The sequence below is a fragment of the Oenanthe melanoleuca genome, chromosome 4 (genome assembly GCF_029582105.1).
Source record: "Oenanthe melanoleuca isolate GR-GAL-2019-014 chromosome 4, OMel1.0, whole genome shotgun sequence".
Classification (NCBI taxonomy): Eukaryota; Metazoa; Chordata; class Aves; order Passeriformes; family Muscicapidae; genus Oenanthe; species Oenanthe melanoleuca.
Window position 1 is genome coordinate 61,322,413 of NC_079337.1, and position 17,833 is coordinate 61,340,245.

The 17,833-nt window shown below is 37.3% G+C and overlaps 1 protein-coding gene across 5 annotated transcripts in view; it reads left to right on the forward strand.

Annotated features, from left to right (window-relative positions):
- The window catches only part of ZFYVE28 (zinc finger FYVE-type containing 28), a 143,192-nt gene that overhangs the window by 73,120 nt on the left and 52,239 nt on the right, over positions 1–17,833 (forward strand). For all 5 annotated transcript variants that reach the window (XM_056490387.1, XM_056490388.1, XM_056490389.1 and 2 more), the window contains exons 3-6: positions 10,427–10,565; positions 13,011–13,213; positions 15,019–15,108; positions 17,262–17,351. In XM_056490387.1, the coding sequence (XP_056346362.1) occupies positions 10,427–10,565; positions 13,011–13,213; positions 15,019–15,108; positions 17,262–17,351 (522 nt within the window). The remainder of the gene's footprint in view (positions 1–10,426; positions 10,566–13,010; positions 13,214–15,018; positions 15,109–17,261; positions 17,352–17,833) is intronic.

The window sequence follows — 17,833 nt, forward strand, 5'->3', positions numbered from 1 at the left end:
GAGAGAATGAGAAGCTTAAATAGTTCAATCAACTCCAAGTTCGTTTTGGAGTAGATGCGCTGGTTGTCTTCTGTCTCCAGCTTAGGCTTTAGAAAGAATTTGTGTTAACTCATTGCTTCACAGTGTTCTTGGTGAAAAATAAGACAGTAAAAAAATAAGACTTTAAGACAGTAATTTAAAAAATTATTCATTTTTAAAGTATTACATGTATTCACATGCTATTGTTGCTTTGAAGAAGTTTGAAATGATTGATATGAAAACAGTGTATGATAAGGTTGAATTTGCTGTTTAAGAGCAGGTTTCAGATAGCAGGCTTTGTTACTGCATGCTTTTGCAGTGTTGGCACTACAAAACTTCCCCTTTTAAAGGCTTTGGGAAATCTATTTGTGTGAAATTAATTATACAGAAAGTGTGCTCTTGGTTAAGAAGGCTTACCTTTTTGCTTATACCACTTACTCTTTCCTGCTGGATTTCCATTTTTTTTTAGAGTAGTGCTATTTTTCAACACTTCTCAAAGTAGTATTGAAATGAACAGCAGCAGCTTTACCCCAAGTACACAGTGCTTCACACAGTGAAGAAATAAAGCTAGATACTTCTTACATGTTTATACTGTTCTTTATTCTATATTTCTAAGAAAAGCCCAGAATTTAATTCAGAAAATGTAGTGCTCTTGATACTAACATATGATGTACACAATATAAATTCTTAGGTTTGCCCTGAGAATACATTTTCAGTTCTCTAGAGGTCTCAAGGTTTCTGTGCCTGAAGATTTCTTAGGCAAATAGCAAGCAGTAGATATTTGTACTCTTGGATTCCTCAATTGCCCTGTGGTGTCTGTAACTGCTGTTGAAGTTGTTACTATTCCACATACACAGTGCTCATAATCAAACAGTGTAATAGTTCATGTAGAGGTGTTAAATGATGATCATCTTGAGGCTGCAAAGCTTGTTGAATTGATTTGTGCAACTGAGGCGCTGAGCTAACTGCCTTTGTGATGTAAGCTCTGGTAGTTTTTGCTTTAGAATTGTTCTGATACAGTGAAAAGGTCTTTTTTGGTGTATTTTTTGTTTGCTTTTTTTTGTTTATGTCTGATGAAGATATAAATAGAGACAAATTCTAGCAGACTTTGAGTTGTTCACTTTTGATTTACGTGATAACTGGTATGAAAATGTTTTTCATACATTCAATGCAAACCTCTGGTCTCAGTGCCAGCCTTGTTTATTATTTGTACAATTTTCCTCTATAGGGATTTTGGAAATTTGACTGTAAAATATTTTAACCCTGTAGCTGGAATGTGTGATGAGTTTTCTCAGTAGATCTAATTAGTATATTTGTGGTTGTCTGGTTTACTCTGCAATGCAAATATCATATTTTATAATTGAGAAAAGAAAATTATGAGGGGATTCCTCAACCAGGAAAGTAGCATTATCTTGATGCACATTTTTAGAACAACTTTAAATCACTCATTTCAAATATAAAGACTGTAGAAATAATTTGAAGCTTCAACTTTCTTAGAATTAAAGTGCCCAAAGGTTTGGGCTCCTTGGTTTTCAGCTGAACTGTTGTTGGATAGAACTCTTTATTTGTGGTATAATTTCACACTGGCCTTTCTTTGTCTTTTATCTACAGCTGCACAACTTCAGCATAGCTTAATTCTGTACTTAGTGAAATCAGATTTTTCATTGATTTTTTTAATGCTAAGTATGTTCGTTCTTTCTTTCCTAGCCGGTAAAGGCTTTAAATATAGCAGTTCTGTGGCTTACCAGTGAGCTTTATAACTGTATTAATGGAAAGCTATAGAGTGATTTCAGAAGGAAATATTTCTGTAAATTTGACTGGTTTTGGTCAGTTCTGTGATAGTTTTAGAATCTGTGCTTGTGGGTTGCCCAGTCTTTGATTCAAGCAAGCCCTTGAGCACTTGGTAGAAATGTTATAAACATTTTGGTTTCAGTAAATATCTTAACTTTTTTGCTTGGATATGTAGTTGAGCATGGGCAAACAAGAGAAATGAACTTTGATTTTATATAAAAAGATAATTGTTCAAATGTGTATTTCTGTGTTATCACACATAGTTCCTTAGGCATTATTCCATGGTCCATTGGCAGTATCTGTTTAAAAGTTTTCCCTACCAAATTTATACCTTTCTTGTTCCTATTCCCATACTTAAGCATGGCACCCCTCAAGGCACAGCTTTGACAGTTTTAGATCCTTATCCAAGGCCAGTTTAAATAAGCTGTGGTCATCTTTACGCTTGGAAACTCTTGTTCAGCCATGCTGATGCACGTATTTGTGGAGTCTGTGAAATGATGTGGGTTACTCTGGATCTGTGCACTAAAACCCTTCACAGGTACCCCAGGTGCTAGAGCACTGAGAGTGGTGGTGAGGTGTGAGGACAGGGACTGCAGGGTAGGTGAGATGCTGAGATAAGGGGCTGAGTTCTCAGTTAGCCTTGCTGCCAAAGGCTGACACTGCAGAATGGCCTGGCGCCAGCCTGTAATGAAAAGTGGCTTTCTGTTTCAGATATAAAAAAACCTTATCTGAAGGTGTCTCCCACTATCTGATAAGTTTAAGTGGTGTGAGTATAAGGAATCTCTAGGGGGAAAAAATATATGCTCTTTCTTTCTATGCTGTATTGGAATTGTATCCGTGCTGAAGAGAAGCAATTTTTACAAAGAAAGTCAGCCCCAGGGAGCATCCCTTGATGGAGGAGGTACCTCTTAAAGAACTCAGAGGATTGGCAGTGAATTATGCATGAAATACTAATTGTATCATTAACATTCTTGACAGGAGCAAACAGGGAGTATGTACCATAAGCACTGGGAACAACGAGACAGTTCAGAGGTGCAATGTTTTCATGTTTGATTGCATCTGTCCATCGAAGAACATTTTCCTGTGGAATTAGGCAGAAATAGATCTCATTAAAGGAGACAAATTAGCCAAAAGTGAAAGAAGCTCCCTGCTGGGTGCTGGAACCTAATGATTGGTTACAAGTTGGCAAGGATCTATTCCTGATGTTATTTTGTTCATTGATACAGAGGTTAAACTGTGTGGATTGAACCAGGAGTACTTTAAGCTAAAGTAATGGCCAAGTCTTTCTTGCCTGCTTAATTTGCAACCCTGGAGACATTATATTAGTTATGTTAGTAGAGGTCAGTGAAGGAGACAGCAGGGTGATTACTGAGATCAAGGAAAGAAGTTGACTGAAAGAAATCTTGATGTTCACTAAGTTTAGCTACTGTACCAGACAAAGATACCTTTTAACAACAGAAGAAATAAGAACCAAAAGCAGACTCTGTCCAACACATTGGGCATTCCTCATTGATCTGTGATGAGGAAGGCATTATGGTAGTTTTCTGAATTCTATCTCTGTTTGAGGCTTTCTCTAAACTGGAGTAGACCTGGTGGACTCTAGAATAAAGTTGTCATAAGGTTTGTATTTCAGAGACTTGATGCAGAGCTAGGAAAGCCAGAAACTTGTGCCAGGAATTAGGCTGTTGTCTGACATGAGAGTGAGCTAAGACTTATTCAAAGAAAATTATTTTCTTTTATACATATGTCTTCCAATTTAATTTTGGTGGAGACAGTGCCAGTCTAGAACAAAAAGAAAAACTGAGAACAGCCATTTTAAAGTGATGATGTCAACATTAAGCTTAAATCTGAGACAATGCACGTATCTATTTTACTTTTCTCCTGTCACAATAAAGCTTGTACATTTGGGTGTTCTTCCTTTAGAGTTTCATCTCCAGTTGTTGTTGAACTGATGGCAACATTTGCCATGTCATTACTCCTGGTAATGATGACTTGTGTGAGTTGCAAGGCTCTAGCAGATGTCTTCTCTGTGCTGCCTGACATCTGCAAACAGTTGGTGTCAGGTACCTGTTTGCTATTTGGATTTGCCTTTGAGTGAAAGCTCTTAACATTTATTTTGCAAGCAGGCAGACTTGTCAACCCTTTCATATGTTTTCATTGTACTTCACTGGAAATGAAATTGAGTATGATTGTTCTAAATACATTAAGTAACCTATAGGTGTCAGAAGAGTTGGGGATTTTTGTCTGTTTGGTTTGGTTCACAGATTTTAAATTTGCCCTTTTTTCCTCAGTAATGTCAAGTGATCAGTGGAGCGTTGTAGTTGGGTAAAAAACAAATCTGCAGAGTTAAACATTCATTATCAGTAAATAAAATTATTGATTTTGTCTTTTTAAATATTGTTTTTTAACAGCTTGTCATAATTTTTGGGAAACTTCTGGTCACTGTAGAATAATTAGCAAATGGCTATAAAATATAAAATGCTTGACTAAGTTGGGCCAGCAATACAATTCCATCAACTAGATGGAATTGTATTTTCTTTCTACATTTCATATTTGATCTTATGTAGGGAGTGATTAATATTTAAATATATTTTTTCTTTGAAAAAGGGGTTTAGTACTGTAGTCTTAAATTGTAGTTTCTCGTGCCAACAAGTTTCTTCATGTGTTCCCACTTGCTCACATGGATCAAATAGATCATTCTGAGAACCTGCCTGTTATCTAAGACTGTGGACAGAGTGGAATGAAAATGCTATGCACTGCAGGTCAGGGAATTAATTTGCAGCAGAGAATCATAGGGAAGAAAGCTGGATCCATGCCAACTCAGCAATGAATGTGTTGGGTATGCAGGATGCTTTCACTGCAGCAGGGGAAGGCAAAGTGAAGATGGCAGTAATTCATGATGACATCTCCTTCATTCTGCCCTCTGTGAATGGGGATTCCTCTTTTATTTTATAGAGAATTGTTGCTTGGCTGAGGCAATACAGAACTTAAATTGCTAGATATCCAAGTTATCTTTTCATGATGAATTTTGGTATTACTCTATAGTGGGTTAGGAGCTGCTCCCCAAAGTTCACACATAGAACTGTTACTTTTAGAAAGTGGATCCTCGTGAGTTGCATCCTCAGTTTGCAGATTATTCCAAGTTGGATGGAAGAGTTGATCTGCTGGAGGGCAGGAAGGCTCCACAGAGGGATCTGGACAGGCTGGATCAGTGGGCCAAGGTCAGTGACCTGAGGTTCAACAGGGCCAAGTGCTGGGTCCTGCCCCTGGGACACAACAACCCCTGCAGTGCTACAGGCTGGGGCAGAGGGGCTGGAAAGGGCCCAGTGGAAAAGGACCTGGGGGTGCTGGTTGAGAGTGGCTGAACATGAGCCAGGTGTGCCCAGGTGGCCAAGAAGGCCAGTGGCACCTGGCCTGGATCAGCAATAGTGTGGCCAAGCACAAGTTTTTTGAGTGGCTGAGGCAGCTGGAGATGTTTAGCCTGGAGAACAGGAGGCTCAAGGGAGACTTTATTGTTCTCTACAACTACCTGAGGTTGTAGCCAGCTCGGGGTCAGGTTCCCCTCTCCAGTAACAATTGATAAGGCAAGAGAAAATGGCCCAAGTTGTGCCAGGGGAGGTTTTGATGGGATATTAAGAAAACTTCCTTCATGAAAAAGGTTATCAAGCATTGGAACAGGCTGCCCAGGACAGTGGCTGAGTCACTCTCACATTAGAAGATGTGCAGATGTGGCACTTGGGCACATGGTTTAGCAGTGGACCTGCCAGTGCTGTGTTAGTGCTTGCACTTGATGATCTGAAAGGTCTTTTCCAATCCAAACAATTCCATGGTGCTACATTGCCAGTGGGAAATAATCAATTAGCTGATGTGGCAAAGAGAGTCTGAAAGCACAGCCTTTGGGGTCTGTGCAAGATGGGCTGGAGGGAAAGCCATGGAGAGGATTTGGATCTCTAATGTGAAATATCTGTCTGGGTTCTGAAGCCAGGACCTGGTTGAAAACCTCTTTATTACATCAGAGTACACTTGTGACTGGCTTCTTCTGTTAAAGTAGTCTGTAAAACCCTAAATACTCGCTAATTGCTTTAATTACATTAACATCTTCCTTTATTTTTGGCCTTAATTTGTGTTCAGCAGTGACTTCTGATTGCCATAATGTGATGTTGAAGGAGTTCGGAAACTCTAACAACTCTAACAAGGTAACAAAAAATGTCATGGACTTACTTAAAAGAAGAGGTTAAAATATCATCAATTAAGATCATGGTGATATGATAATAGATCATATTGCCTTGGCTAGATTTTACTGGTAATTCAAAACATGGCTATTAAAGAGGTACTGAACAGCACAGGAAGTTACCTTCCTTTGAAGAAATCTTGCAAAAGACCTCAGAAAGGTCGTATTAAATTTAATGTTGTGGAAGAGCAGTGTAAATTTATTAATGGCATATACAAAAGGGTAGATGAGTTTCCCTTTTGTTGATCTAAACATACCTTTCATAGTATAAGAAAGATGAATTTCTTGGCATTTTTTGGTACCTATTCTGGAAGCTAATGCAGCAGTTGATGTTAGCTTTATGCTCTGACTATTTAATATATGGCCAATTACTGACGGACCAAAAATAAACCAACTTTTTCTCCTCTACTGTGGCTACCTACATACATTCTCACTGCCACTCATTATCTTCCCTATCAAAATGAAATATAAATGCTCTCTGTTACATGAAACTGAGCTGTGTTTTCCAGGAAATGAGGAGTTTGGAGTAAATCCCAAAGCAGAATCTCTTCAGAGGCTGTTTGTGCTGCTGTAAAGCCTCAAGAGAGCACCTGAAACAAAACTGTGCAGATCCCAGTACACAGATAAACCAAAAGATAACAGATAAAGCTGCCAAAGGAGGCATTAAAGTCCAGAGGCTTTTATGTAGAAAGATGGATCAAGTTAAAGATTTACTACTTCAATTCCAGCTAATTGATTTCTGTTGCTTAAATTAGAGCAAAATTTCAGTGCTACCATGTATCCAAACCCATTCGTTATTAGCTTACAAAGCAGAATACTGTAATTAAATAAATTGAATGTTTCTTGAAGCTCTTCTAAAGAAAAGAATAATTTGCTTACAATGCATTGGATAGGCTGTCTAAATTGGCTGGCATCCTTCCAGGTTTAAAGCAGCTGAGAGCTGAAATTATTATGGGAGCAAATATTCCAGATTTTTTTTGTAAGTTGCTCTGTTCTGGGTGTCATAAGAGGAATGGAAGAGGGAAGGGAAGTGATAGAGAATTGTTGTTTTGTTTTGTTTTTTTTCGTTCTGTAGGACGATAAAATGAACCCTATAGAACAACAGAGAATTTGGGAAATTACACATCTTGAAACAGCAAAAGAAATTTACCTTGTAGAAATCTTTCAGTATTTGTACATTATATTTCAAAGCTCCAACCACTGTTATTTCTGTAATCTTCCTGTATCCCTGCTAGACTAGGCAGGCAAAGATGGCCATCTTTTTAATTGGCTTTTTCACTTAACTCTCTGACAGAGCAACCAGTATGCAGCCAGGTAACTCTATACAAACAACTGCTACTGGAGATGGAGCTATTGTGATTTATCTCCATTGGGAAATGTGTATTAAAATTCTAATTACCTGTGGTTTAACTTAGTAGTACTGTACATATTAAAAAAAAAAAGCCTGACTCAAAGTTTGGCATACTTTTGCATGGAGATGTGTTGGTAGATCTTGGATGCTCTAAACAGAAACATCTCAGAAACATCTAGAGATTTTAGGAATGTTGAAGAAATGAGGAAGAATATTAAGTATCTTTAAAGTGGGAAACAAATTTTATACTTAAACATTAGTGTATTGTAAAAAGTTAGATTATCTTCATTACATCATCTCTCCTTTAGTTGCAATATTTAAATGCATTAAGGTATAAAATTTCATAGTGCTTGTAATAATTATCTCCTGAGATTATTTAGAAAGATTGTAGTGCTTTTTAACAGGTATAATGTTTAGAAAAACAGAACAAAACCATGAAACAGTGGCTTACCAGCTATGAGTTCTCTTTCTTTACTCCATTTGCATAAAAATGTTCTTTGATACATCAGGAATTTTGAATATCTGTATAGCTGATTATGTAAGGGAAATTCAATCTGTCTTGTAGCTGCTGTCAAGTAAGATTGCATTTAAAAAATAATCGATTAAATTAAAATAAAATTTAGGGAGGAAGGTTTTTCAATATGGCTTTTCATCTTATTCTGTGTAGCTTTTTAGGGGAAAAAAGCAAGAGAAAAATGGCATTTCTCTGTATCAAACTTTAGTGGCAAGTAAAATAATTTGCAATATCATGTCCTAAAATAAAATGTAATTGGATTACTTAAAGTCTGATATAACCAGATTTGAATAGTGTTCTTCTCAGAGTTCCATGCCTTAATATTTCTCTGTATTTCCTGAAACTTTTGTAAAATTTTAACTGGTAAGATTGCTTTTTGCCACTGTATCTTTCCAATGCAAAAAAGCCTTGTTTAATTCTCTGAAAACAGGAATCTGGCTTTTTCATCCTAATGATAAAGACCAACCTGTATTGCTTTGGTGATAAAGTGAGAGCTACAGGCGAAGCACCTGGTCTAGAAATAGATTAGTAATAACAGATTTGAAATACTTCATGAGTGACTCATGCCTTTCTACAATTTAAATGTTTTTATCCTCAGTTTCAGTCTTTGCTCTGTAATTTTGGGTAGGAATTAGGTAGTTTAGGAATTTTCTTATGAGACCTTCTTTCAAAACACTTTGGTTCCCAGGTAGATTTAGCTAAATAATGGCAAGAGAAATATACTCAATACCATGGATTAGGAAGTGGAAGAATAGGAGACTTCCCATTATTCTGGTTTTTCTGACCCTAAAGTGTCATCCCATTTTGGATGTGATTTCTTGGCTGAGTCCCTGTTGTCCTGAAGAGAGGAGGTGGTAAGTGTTTGTCAGTTCAGAAGCAGGGTGTGGGCATCTTTGCTCTCTCCCCTTCCAGGATTTGAGTTTCAGTTCTCCTTGCAGTTCCACTAGGCAGTATTGAAGGTTGATTTTCCCTCAGTTCCTACAAGGGGTATCCCTTTGGATTCTAAGGGATCCTAGTGCCACAGTGATCCTGGCAATAGAGGGCCCAGCAGAGTGAGGGGGAGATTTCCTCTCTAAAATCAGGTATTTTGTGTCAGTGATTCTAGTTTTCTTTCCTTGTCTCTTCTCATACCTGCTGGCCATGGACTGTGTTGTGATGCCCTGGAGGGGCTACAGGGCATTTAATTTTCAGTCTTATTTCTAGACAAGATGGTTGATTGTTACACTTCTGTGTTTTAGCTGTATGAGGTGGGGTTTTTTGTTTAACAACTTACTTGAAATGAAACATTATCTTATGACAGCCTTGCAAAAAATACTTTATTGTGAAAGTGTTTTAATTTTTAATAAATCAAGTATCTTATACCAGTGTGTAATAAATATTGCTGATGGTTAATTTATTAACTTATTTTGGATGAAGGCAACAGTAATTGCAGCCCTAATGTGAAGATTACTTTGTGGCATCAGCAGGTGCAGCAGTCTGGAGAAGCTGCAGAAAATGTGGATCATTCTTTGAACTTTAAATAGGTTTTGTCTTTTTTGATGGGGAACATGTTAAAGGGGCAGGTTTCTTCTATTGTTGTTTAAATGAAGGTGAAAATAAAACAGTAAAATGTAGATGTAAAGCAATTTTGTCTGTTAAACAGTTTTCTACAGACAGATGTGATTGTATTTGTTTGAGAAATATTTTAAGTAGAATGTGAATTCTGTAAATAGTGGAAGAAGCAGGAGGCAGACAAAACATCTTTAATGAAAGCACTCAGCTTTTTTCATGCTCTCAATCTACCTTTATTATGTTAATCAAATTTTGTACAGTTCCCAGTAGGGATATGTGAAAATTATCTTTTCAAGTAAATGAATACAGATTATTTACTGCACATCAAGAAACTGGTTATAGGTCTTTGATCATTGTCCTGTTGCAGAGATAGATCAGAGCTGTTATTAAGGTTCTCACTTGTGTGGTGTCCCCTTGTCCTCCTGGGTTCTGGGGGAGGAGGTGCTAGGTGAGTGTGCCAGCCCTTGCCCTCTTGGGACTCAGGTGTGGAAACTGCTTTAGATTACCAGGATGATTTTAAATATATTCAACCACAATATCACTCAGTTTCTAACAACTCCAAGGTACCCTGTCAGGTGCTCTTTTTGGGAATAATGGGAGTCCCTATTGCTGGGGCTGGTGAGAGGAAATGGAAGAAGTATAATTCACTTGTACTTCTAGTTTATTTACTGATATGTACAGATAGCTGGAGGTAAAGAGCTCTTTGTCATACCTCCTCATCAAAAGTCCTAAAATAGTCAAAGCTAAGTGCAACTAATCTGAGAAACAGTTTCTGGGAAAACTAGAAAGGATGAAGTTTGCTGCTGTTTTGTCTGTGCAGTATTCGGTTTTCACTGTGTGTATTAAAACCATGAGAGTTAAATACTCCTTTTTCTGTCTTAATTGGTTGGTACCTCACTAATAAACTCTATTAAAAAGTTAGAAGTGTTTTCTGTGCCAATAGTATATATGGTGTCTTGTGATTTGCTTCGGATAATGTTTTGAACATCATAAACCAAATCATGGATGAATGCATTCCACATGAACGGGCCAACCGGGACTTTTGTGTTAAGTTTCCAGAGGAAATACGCCATGACAACCTCGCAGGACAGCTTTGGTTTGGAGCAGAGGTAGGTCTGTCATGCTTCTGTTGTTTGGGATTAATAGGCACTTTTTTGTTGTATAAACCCACAAGTACCTTTTCAGACTCTTCTGAAAGAGGTACCAAAAAAATTACAGAGCAAGGTAAAGAAGATAACTTGCTCTGGGTGCTCAGACAAATGGGGTTCTTTAACTGTGGTTTTGGTTGGGCTAGCAGCATACCAGGTTATTTTCATAATTGTGTGTTGTCAGTGTTGTGTGGTGAAAAACTTTTCTTTTGTGGGTTAGCAACTGAGTGGATGTTGTAAGTTTTTTTGGGTTTTTTTTCCCCTTTTTTTTTCTGATCAGCCATCTTATGTTTTGAACATCTTAGAAACAAAAGTGTATTAGGGAGTTTTATCAGGACAGAAGTTCATCTCCAACAAACAGAAGTGCATGCTGTCACTTTATTTTAATGGCTATGTTATGCTATAACTCATCCTAAATATGCAACATTAGGCAGTCATTTGTTGCACATAACTTCCTTGTTTCATGTGTATGCCAAAAATATAATAGTTCCTGTGCAGAACACTGAAGTCCCCTTCTCTTACCTGGTTTCTCTCAAAGACTTGCTTCTAGAGCAACTTGTAGGAACAAAGAATTTTTGTAGTGAATAAGCTTCTGTTATTTTAACCAAAGGAAGACTGAAGTGCCAGAACAAAGGAATATGATATGCAAGATATTTATTTGTTAGTCCTGATGTCTTTGGCTAAAAAAAATAAATCATTGTTGCATCTTTAGTCATAAACTGTTCACTTTTACTGGCCTGAAGGTGACTTAAGGCAGTATCATGAATTTGTTGACACTGAGGAGGGATTAGTCTAGACATCCCATCACCCAACAGCCCGTTGTGGTCTTGTTTTCAGTGTTGCCTCTCCTGTATTTGAAGGAATCCTTGGCCTACTGTTAATATCTTTTTTTCTCAACCAGTTTATCCTTTATTTTTCAAGTGCATGTTCTCCATGAGGAATTCCCATCTTGTTCAGTCCGATATGCCTCCATATAGTCTGTTTCTGAAACTTTGACAGTTGTTAACTTCAGACTCCTCTGAGTCAGGAAAGTCTCAGATAGAATTTAGGAAATTAATTTGGTATGTCATTGCTTTGTAATTCTGTCCTCAGTCTTGTTTTATTCACTGCTGTGTTCCATAAGCTAAACCTGTTTCCAAATCCAACTTCCACTGTGTAACCATCAGGCTGGAGAGACCTGTTGGTTTCAGAGAAAGTACCATATGTAGTGATGATGTAATGCAAACTCCTACTGCTGTAGGTACTGTCCTCCTGTAAATTCATGTAGCAAGAAGGTTGTATGAGCTTTATGAGTACATACTTCTGTCCTTGTCAGTACAGTCACTGAGTTATCAGACTGAGAATACCTTAATTTATCCATACTTCCCACAAATACTGCTTTAGCTGATAAGAAGTAAAAACATGATCTTCTCTGAGTGCCCTCAAATCAATGCATCAGTACCTTCTGGTACTGCAGGTCCCTCATACTGAGTTACAGGTGTGGCTCCCATCCACAGGATGCCAGGGAGAGGGGAGTGACACAGCTGCAAATGGAGATGTTTTAAAAGGGTAAGAACCCCTCATCTTTGAGAGCAATCTTGTACATTCTCAGTTAATAGAAGTACTTCCATTTATGCAGCAGGTGTGGTTTACATTGGTGCTCATTGCCTTCCAAATGTATCCATATAAGAAAAAAGCCAGCATTTGTTTTTAGTGGCAAGGTTTTTAAGAAGTTTTTTTAATGTGTTACAGTGAAAATCTACTGTTAATATCTTTGTCAGCTGGTCAGAGAGAGTCCATGTATAATTCCTGGGGCAAGGAATCTCTTAAATAGTTGCTTTCCAGACACTGGAAGGGAAGAATCACTCAGCGACCTGATTTTTGTATATAATTATGATTTCTGTGGGAAGCAGGATACTGGCCTAACTGTATCCCTTTGTAATAGCCAGTGTGAGTAGTTTCACTGTAAAAGACATCACAGTTGCAGAATTTCTGTCCTTTTTATAAGGAATAGATTTATTTTACAAAATCAAACATTCCATGGACTGTAGTTTTGCTAGATTTGTCTCTTATGCAAGTAATCTGTGTGTGCATAGAGGATTTATCCTCCTAATGCTTATTGCCTAACTGGTGGGAGAGTAACTTTAGTTCTTCTGTCAGCACTGTGGTTCTTGTACTTCAGCCTTCTCCTCTTCTCATGTCTCCCTGGCTGAGCTGCTCCCTAACCTGTTCTGTGAGGCTTTTGACTCTTGACATACCAGCCTTAAATCTTTCACTGGTTTAACAATTTGCAGCCAGCTCGGGCTAAGTACTGCCCTTGTTCAAAAGCACATCTTATTGAATAGCACATCTTGTGCTTTGTTTCTAAATATAAAAGTATTTTTAGTTTGTATAAACTAATATTTAATCTCTTCGTGTCTTTCCTAGTGTTTGGCTGCTGGTTCAATTATTATGAATCGTGAAATTGAGAGTATGGCTATGAGGCCCTTGGCCAAGGATCTGACCCGAAGCCTAGAGGAAGTCAGAAATATCATTCGTGACCAGGCCTTAAGGGATTTGAACCTCTACACAGAAAAAATGAAAGATTCCCTCAAGCATTTTGATGTCCTTTTTGCTGAGTTCGAATTAAGGTAAAAGAAATGAAGTAAATGTGTTGTGAGCCATGTCTTGGCCACTGCAGCTGTTTTGTAGCTTATTGGTTTTGGAAATTGGCTGCTTCACTCTGTGTTCTTTGAGTGGAAAAAGGATGTAAATTTTTTTATCATTGTATTTGAACTTAGTAATATGTTGTATTGTTAGATTTTTTCCTTCCAGTGTAGCAATAATGAGAACTAAATAGCTTTTTAGCAATCAACATTTGCTCTCTCCAAATAAACTATAATCCCCCATTTGCATACTGGCATATGGCATTTGAGGGAGAATTTCCAAGACACAAAGGGAAACTATAAATCTCTTCTGTTAATGTTTTCTTTCTCAGAGACAAGGCAACAAATAGGAGATATTTAAAAAGAATGATAACAAATATTCTAGAGACTATGAGGTTTTATTCTCTTGTGTTTAGTGGTACAAGCAAGATGTACCCAGTGAATTTAAAAAGGCAAATTGAATTCTGATGGAGGAAGTGCTTTTACACAAGCCATAATTAACCACAAGAACTCACTGATTTGAAAATTTGTGATTGAAAAATGACTTGGAGGTTTTTAGCTTAAGTAAAACTAACTGATTTTTGAGGTGGTGCTTTTTTACATCAAGGGTCACATTGACCAGTCTTTCATTGTGATTCAGAATGTAATCAGCTGCCTGCCTGTGTGTTAGATGTTTGTGGTGCTGGCTACAGACAAGATAATGGGCAAGATTATCTGGATCTAGCACAATACAGTCACTGCTGCCCTTAACAGAACATGTTTCTTAGAACTGGGTTGTCTTTTAATATTTATTGGGAATAACCTATGGACTGTCATGTCCCACATTACTGCTTGCCCTTTCTTAGTATTGTTATTCTCTTGTGTTCTTTTACTCAGGTAAGTGGTTTGTTTCTGGTTAGGAAAAGCATCATGATCCTATTACATTGAAAACACTTTAATTGAAAACATTGTCTAAAAACATGTTGTTAAGTGCAGGTTTGGGTGCAGATACCAGTGACAATTAGTAACTGGTTCTTGGCAGTGTCTGTGCAGTTTTTGGCCTGTCAATACCAACTCTCTACATACAGCATTTTTCTTTACCATTGTTTTGCAAACAACTTCTTCCCTTTTTGTGCTACTTGTGTTCTACAAATGACCAATTAAGTAATACAGTGACAGAAAACCACTAAATTTTTAGCACTGTTTCTTAACTTGTTGAATTAGTGCTTTTGCTAGTAAGTCCACATAGAAATGAGGCCAAAATTTAAGTGTCCTAAACTGTCTCATCTGGGTTACTGAATTTGACTAATCTCAGGCAAAACCTTTATAGATAAAATGTTTGATTTAAGTCAGTTTGGTGTTGTTGGGTGGGGCTTTTTTGGGTTTGGTTTTTTTTTTTTTTTTTGTTTTGGTTTGTGTTTTTGTTCTGTTTTGGTTTTTTTGTTTTTTAAGAAATTCAGAATAAACTATTCTGTCTTTAAAACTGGGCAGTAAAGATCCTTTGAAGCCTTGGGCCACACAGTAAAGAGTTCTGATAGCTAAATGTGCTATTATAATTATATAATTACATCATAAATGTGCTATGTAATTATAATATTTCTAAATTACTACTGACTTCTACTGCCTCAAATCCACTACAATAAGTAATTTGGCTGTGTTTCTCCTAGATTCTACACACAGTACAGTTTTCGTACAAATTGGTACAGGAAATCATCTTAGGGTTCTAAGATTTGTCCTAGGTTTGGTTTTATTTATAATCCTATTTGTTAAAGCATGTGCAACAGTGGTGCATTATTTTGTAATTTTTGTAGTTATGTGTCAGCCATGGTACCTGTGAAGTCTCCAAAGGAATACTATGTACAGCAAGAGGTTATTGTACTGTTCTGTGAAACTGTGGAGAGGTAAGTTAAGGACTAGATCTTAATTTCTCTGTTTACTTTCTGTCTGAGTTTTTACAGAAGTACATTAACTATAATCTTGAAGTGTTGTAAAGCACCAGGTGTTTTGCTTTTCTAGTAAATATCCAAGTACAAAGTTCAAAAGTATTAAACATGCTTGCCAGGCACAAGCCTATGTTTCTTTGTTTTCTACATTAAAAAAAATACAAAACAAAATGCAAGAGTTCATAATCCAACAATAACTCTATTGTTAGTATGCCTGGATACAGATGTGTACATGAAGACTAAGCATTTAAATAAGCTAAATCTATTCAAGCCATCAAGACTTAATGATATTTCATGCTAGAATACATGGAGAGATGATTCAAATCATCTGTGAACCTCCAGTGATTATCATAAAGAACTCATAAAAACTCTTTTAAATCTCAAAGGCCTGGTCTTTGGGTCTGTATTTATGAAGGGAGGATGATGAAAGAAATTAATTCAGCAATTCATTGAGAGCATTTCATTCTAGAGCAATACATTGTTCTAGAAGCATAAGATGCAAAGAAAAGTATGAGTTTGTAATGCACTGTGTTGAACAATTTTTTTTTTCTTCCTCCTTGTGACAGATTAACTAGCCTGCAGGTGGGCAGTAGAGGGGAGCAGCATGTGAAATACTCAGCCTAAGTGGGGCTTTGAGCAGTGCAGCACTGTTCTTAAAAGAAAATTAGTGAATCATGTTCTGTGTAGAATTATTAGACACCAGTTGACTGTAAAAGGTCCTTAGAATAAATGTTGGTTTTACTGTCGTTGGGAGAACTTGTGATGTAGGACCCTGGTCTGGTGTGGTCGATCCTTTCATTAAGGAATGGGAGAGTACAGAGCACACTGCCACAATCTGTGCATGACACAGAGATCAGAGGTGTTCCAGGCATTTTGGGAGACAGGATTCCAACTCAAAAAAGGACACAACAGGAGGAATTGCTTTCCATCAGTCAGAGAGCTACTATACATACACATACACCTATGGCATACGCATGTCCAGCAGAGGCCACAAAGACGATGAGGGGTCTGGAGCATCTCTCTTTGGAGGAGAGGCTGGGGGACTGGGCCTGTTTAGAGAAGACCAAGGGGATCTGATCAATGCATACAAATATCTCAAAGGTGGGTGGCCAGAGGATGGTGCCAGACTCTCTTCCATGGTGCCCAGGGACAGGACGAGGAGTAATGGCCATAAATACAACACGAGAAGTTCCCATCAGCATGGGGGAGAATTTCTCTATTTGAAGTGGTGGAATAGTTGCCTATGGAGGTTGTGGATCCCTCCTGGAGACATTCCAAACCTACCTGGATGCGTTCCTGTCACCTGTTCTAGATGACCCTGCCTGGCAGGGGGTTTGCACTGGGTGATCTCCAGAGGTCCCTTCCAACCCTGACAATTCTGGGATTCTGCATTTGCCCAGTAAGAGGAAAAAAATGGTTTCTTACTTAGCTTTGGAAAATCTGTTTGGATGTTATGAAATATATAGTGAAATCTGGAAATTGTGAAGAAACCTGGAAAATACAGCCAAGTAAGAAATCCAAACAAAATGGGGTTTAGTTTAAAAGGGGGTTTAAGAGAGAGAACCTGAGGACAACGAAGTCTCCCCCAAATATTAAATCCTTAGACTTCAGTAAGAGAGTTGCTGTGTAGAACTGAGCTGTTCTTGGGTTTTTTAGGTTTTTGTTAGTTAAGGGGTGATTGACCTTGATAATTAGAGCAATTTATATTTGAAAATGAAACCAAGTACTTTCCCCTGTTGCTTTAAAAATGTTCCTTTTATTTGAAAAATTGTCAGCACCTGTGGTTTTCAGTATCAAGCTAAAGCTTGACATGAAATAGTAAATAGTAAATTTTATAAAACTGAATAGGGTTTTGAATGACTATAAAAGCTTTAAGTGTTTAAAGGGATTTTTTTCTTGCAGTCATGTTTTTATTATACAATTTCTTTTTAAAGCAGAGGCTTAAGCAATCAGTAATATATTTAGTGGCTCAGATTGTACAAAACCAGTGCAAGAGTTATATACTATCAGTTTGGTTTGGCTTGTAACATTTTTTTTTCAAAGTTTTCCTTAGTGAAATGCGTTCTTCAAGACTTTGATGTCTTACTAAATAATTTTATTTTTCTGCTTAGAGCCTTAAGGCTTGGATACCTCACTCAAGATATGATAGATGACTATGAACCAGCTTTAATGTTTACAATTCCAAGATTAGCCATTGTATGGTAAGTAATTTTTAACTACTCTCTGCTATGCCTCATTTAAAGGTTTATTGAAGGGTTGAGAAGCTGTGTTTAGAATTTTGATTGACTGTCTTTCACATGAGTTGGCTTTAACGTTCTTTAAAAAAAATTAAAGAGGAGGATTGTTTTGTTCTAAAACATTACTAGTTTAATGTAGAATATCAAGACAAAAAAGGAAGATGGTAGGTCTCTAAATAGAGAAGGCAGGAACAATTGATCAGGCATCCTCCAGCAAAATTTGAAAACTGGGAATGTCAGTCTTTGTAATGTCATGTTGTCGGAAATGTTTTTTGAAAGCACATATTTTGACACACTCAAAAATAGGATGACTTAAGGGTACAAGTGTTGAAAACTACAAATTTTCAATTAAATTTGTGTGTTTTTCTTAATGACTCTAGGTTCAGAATGAATTATTATGGCAAACTGCATTGTAACTGTTGAGCTGGGCTTAATTGTCTGGAAGG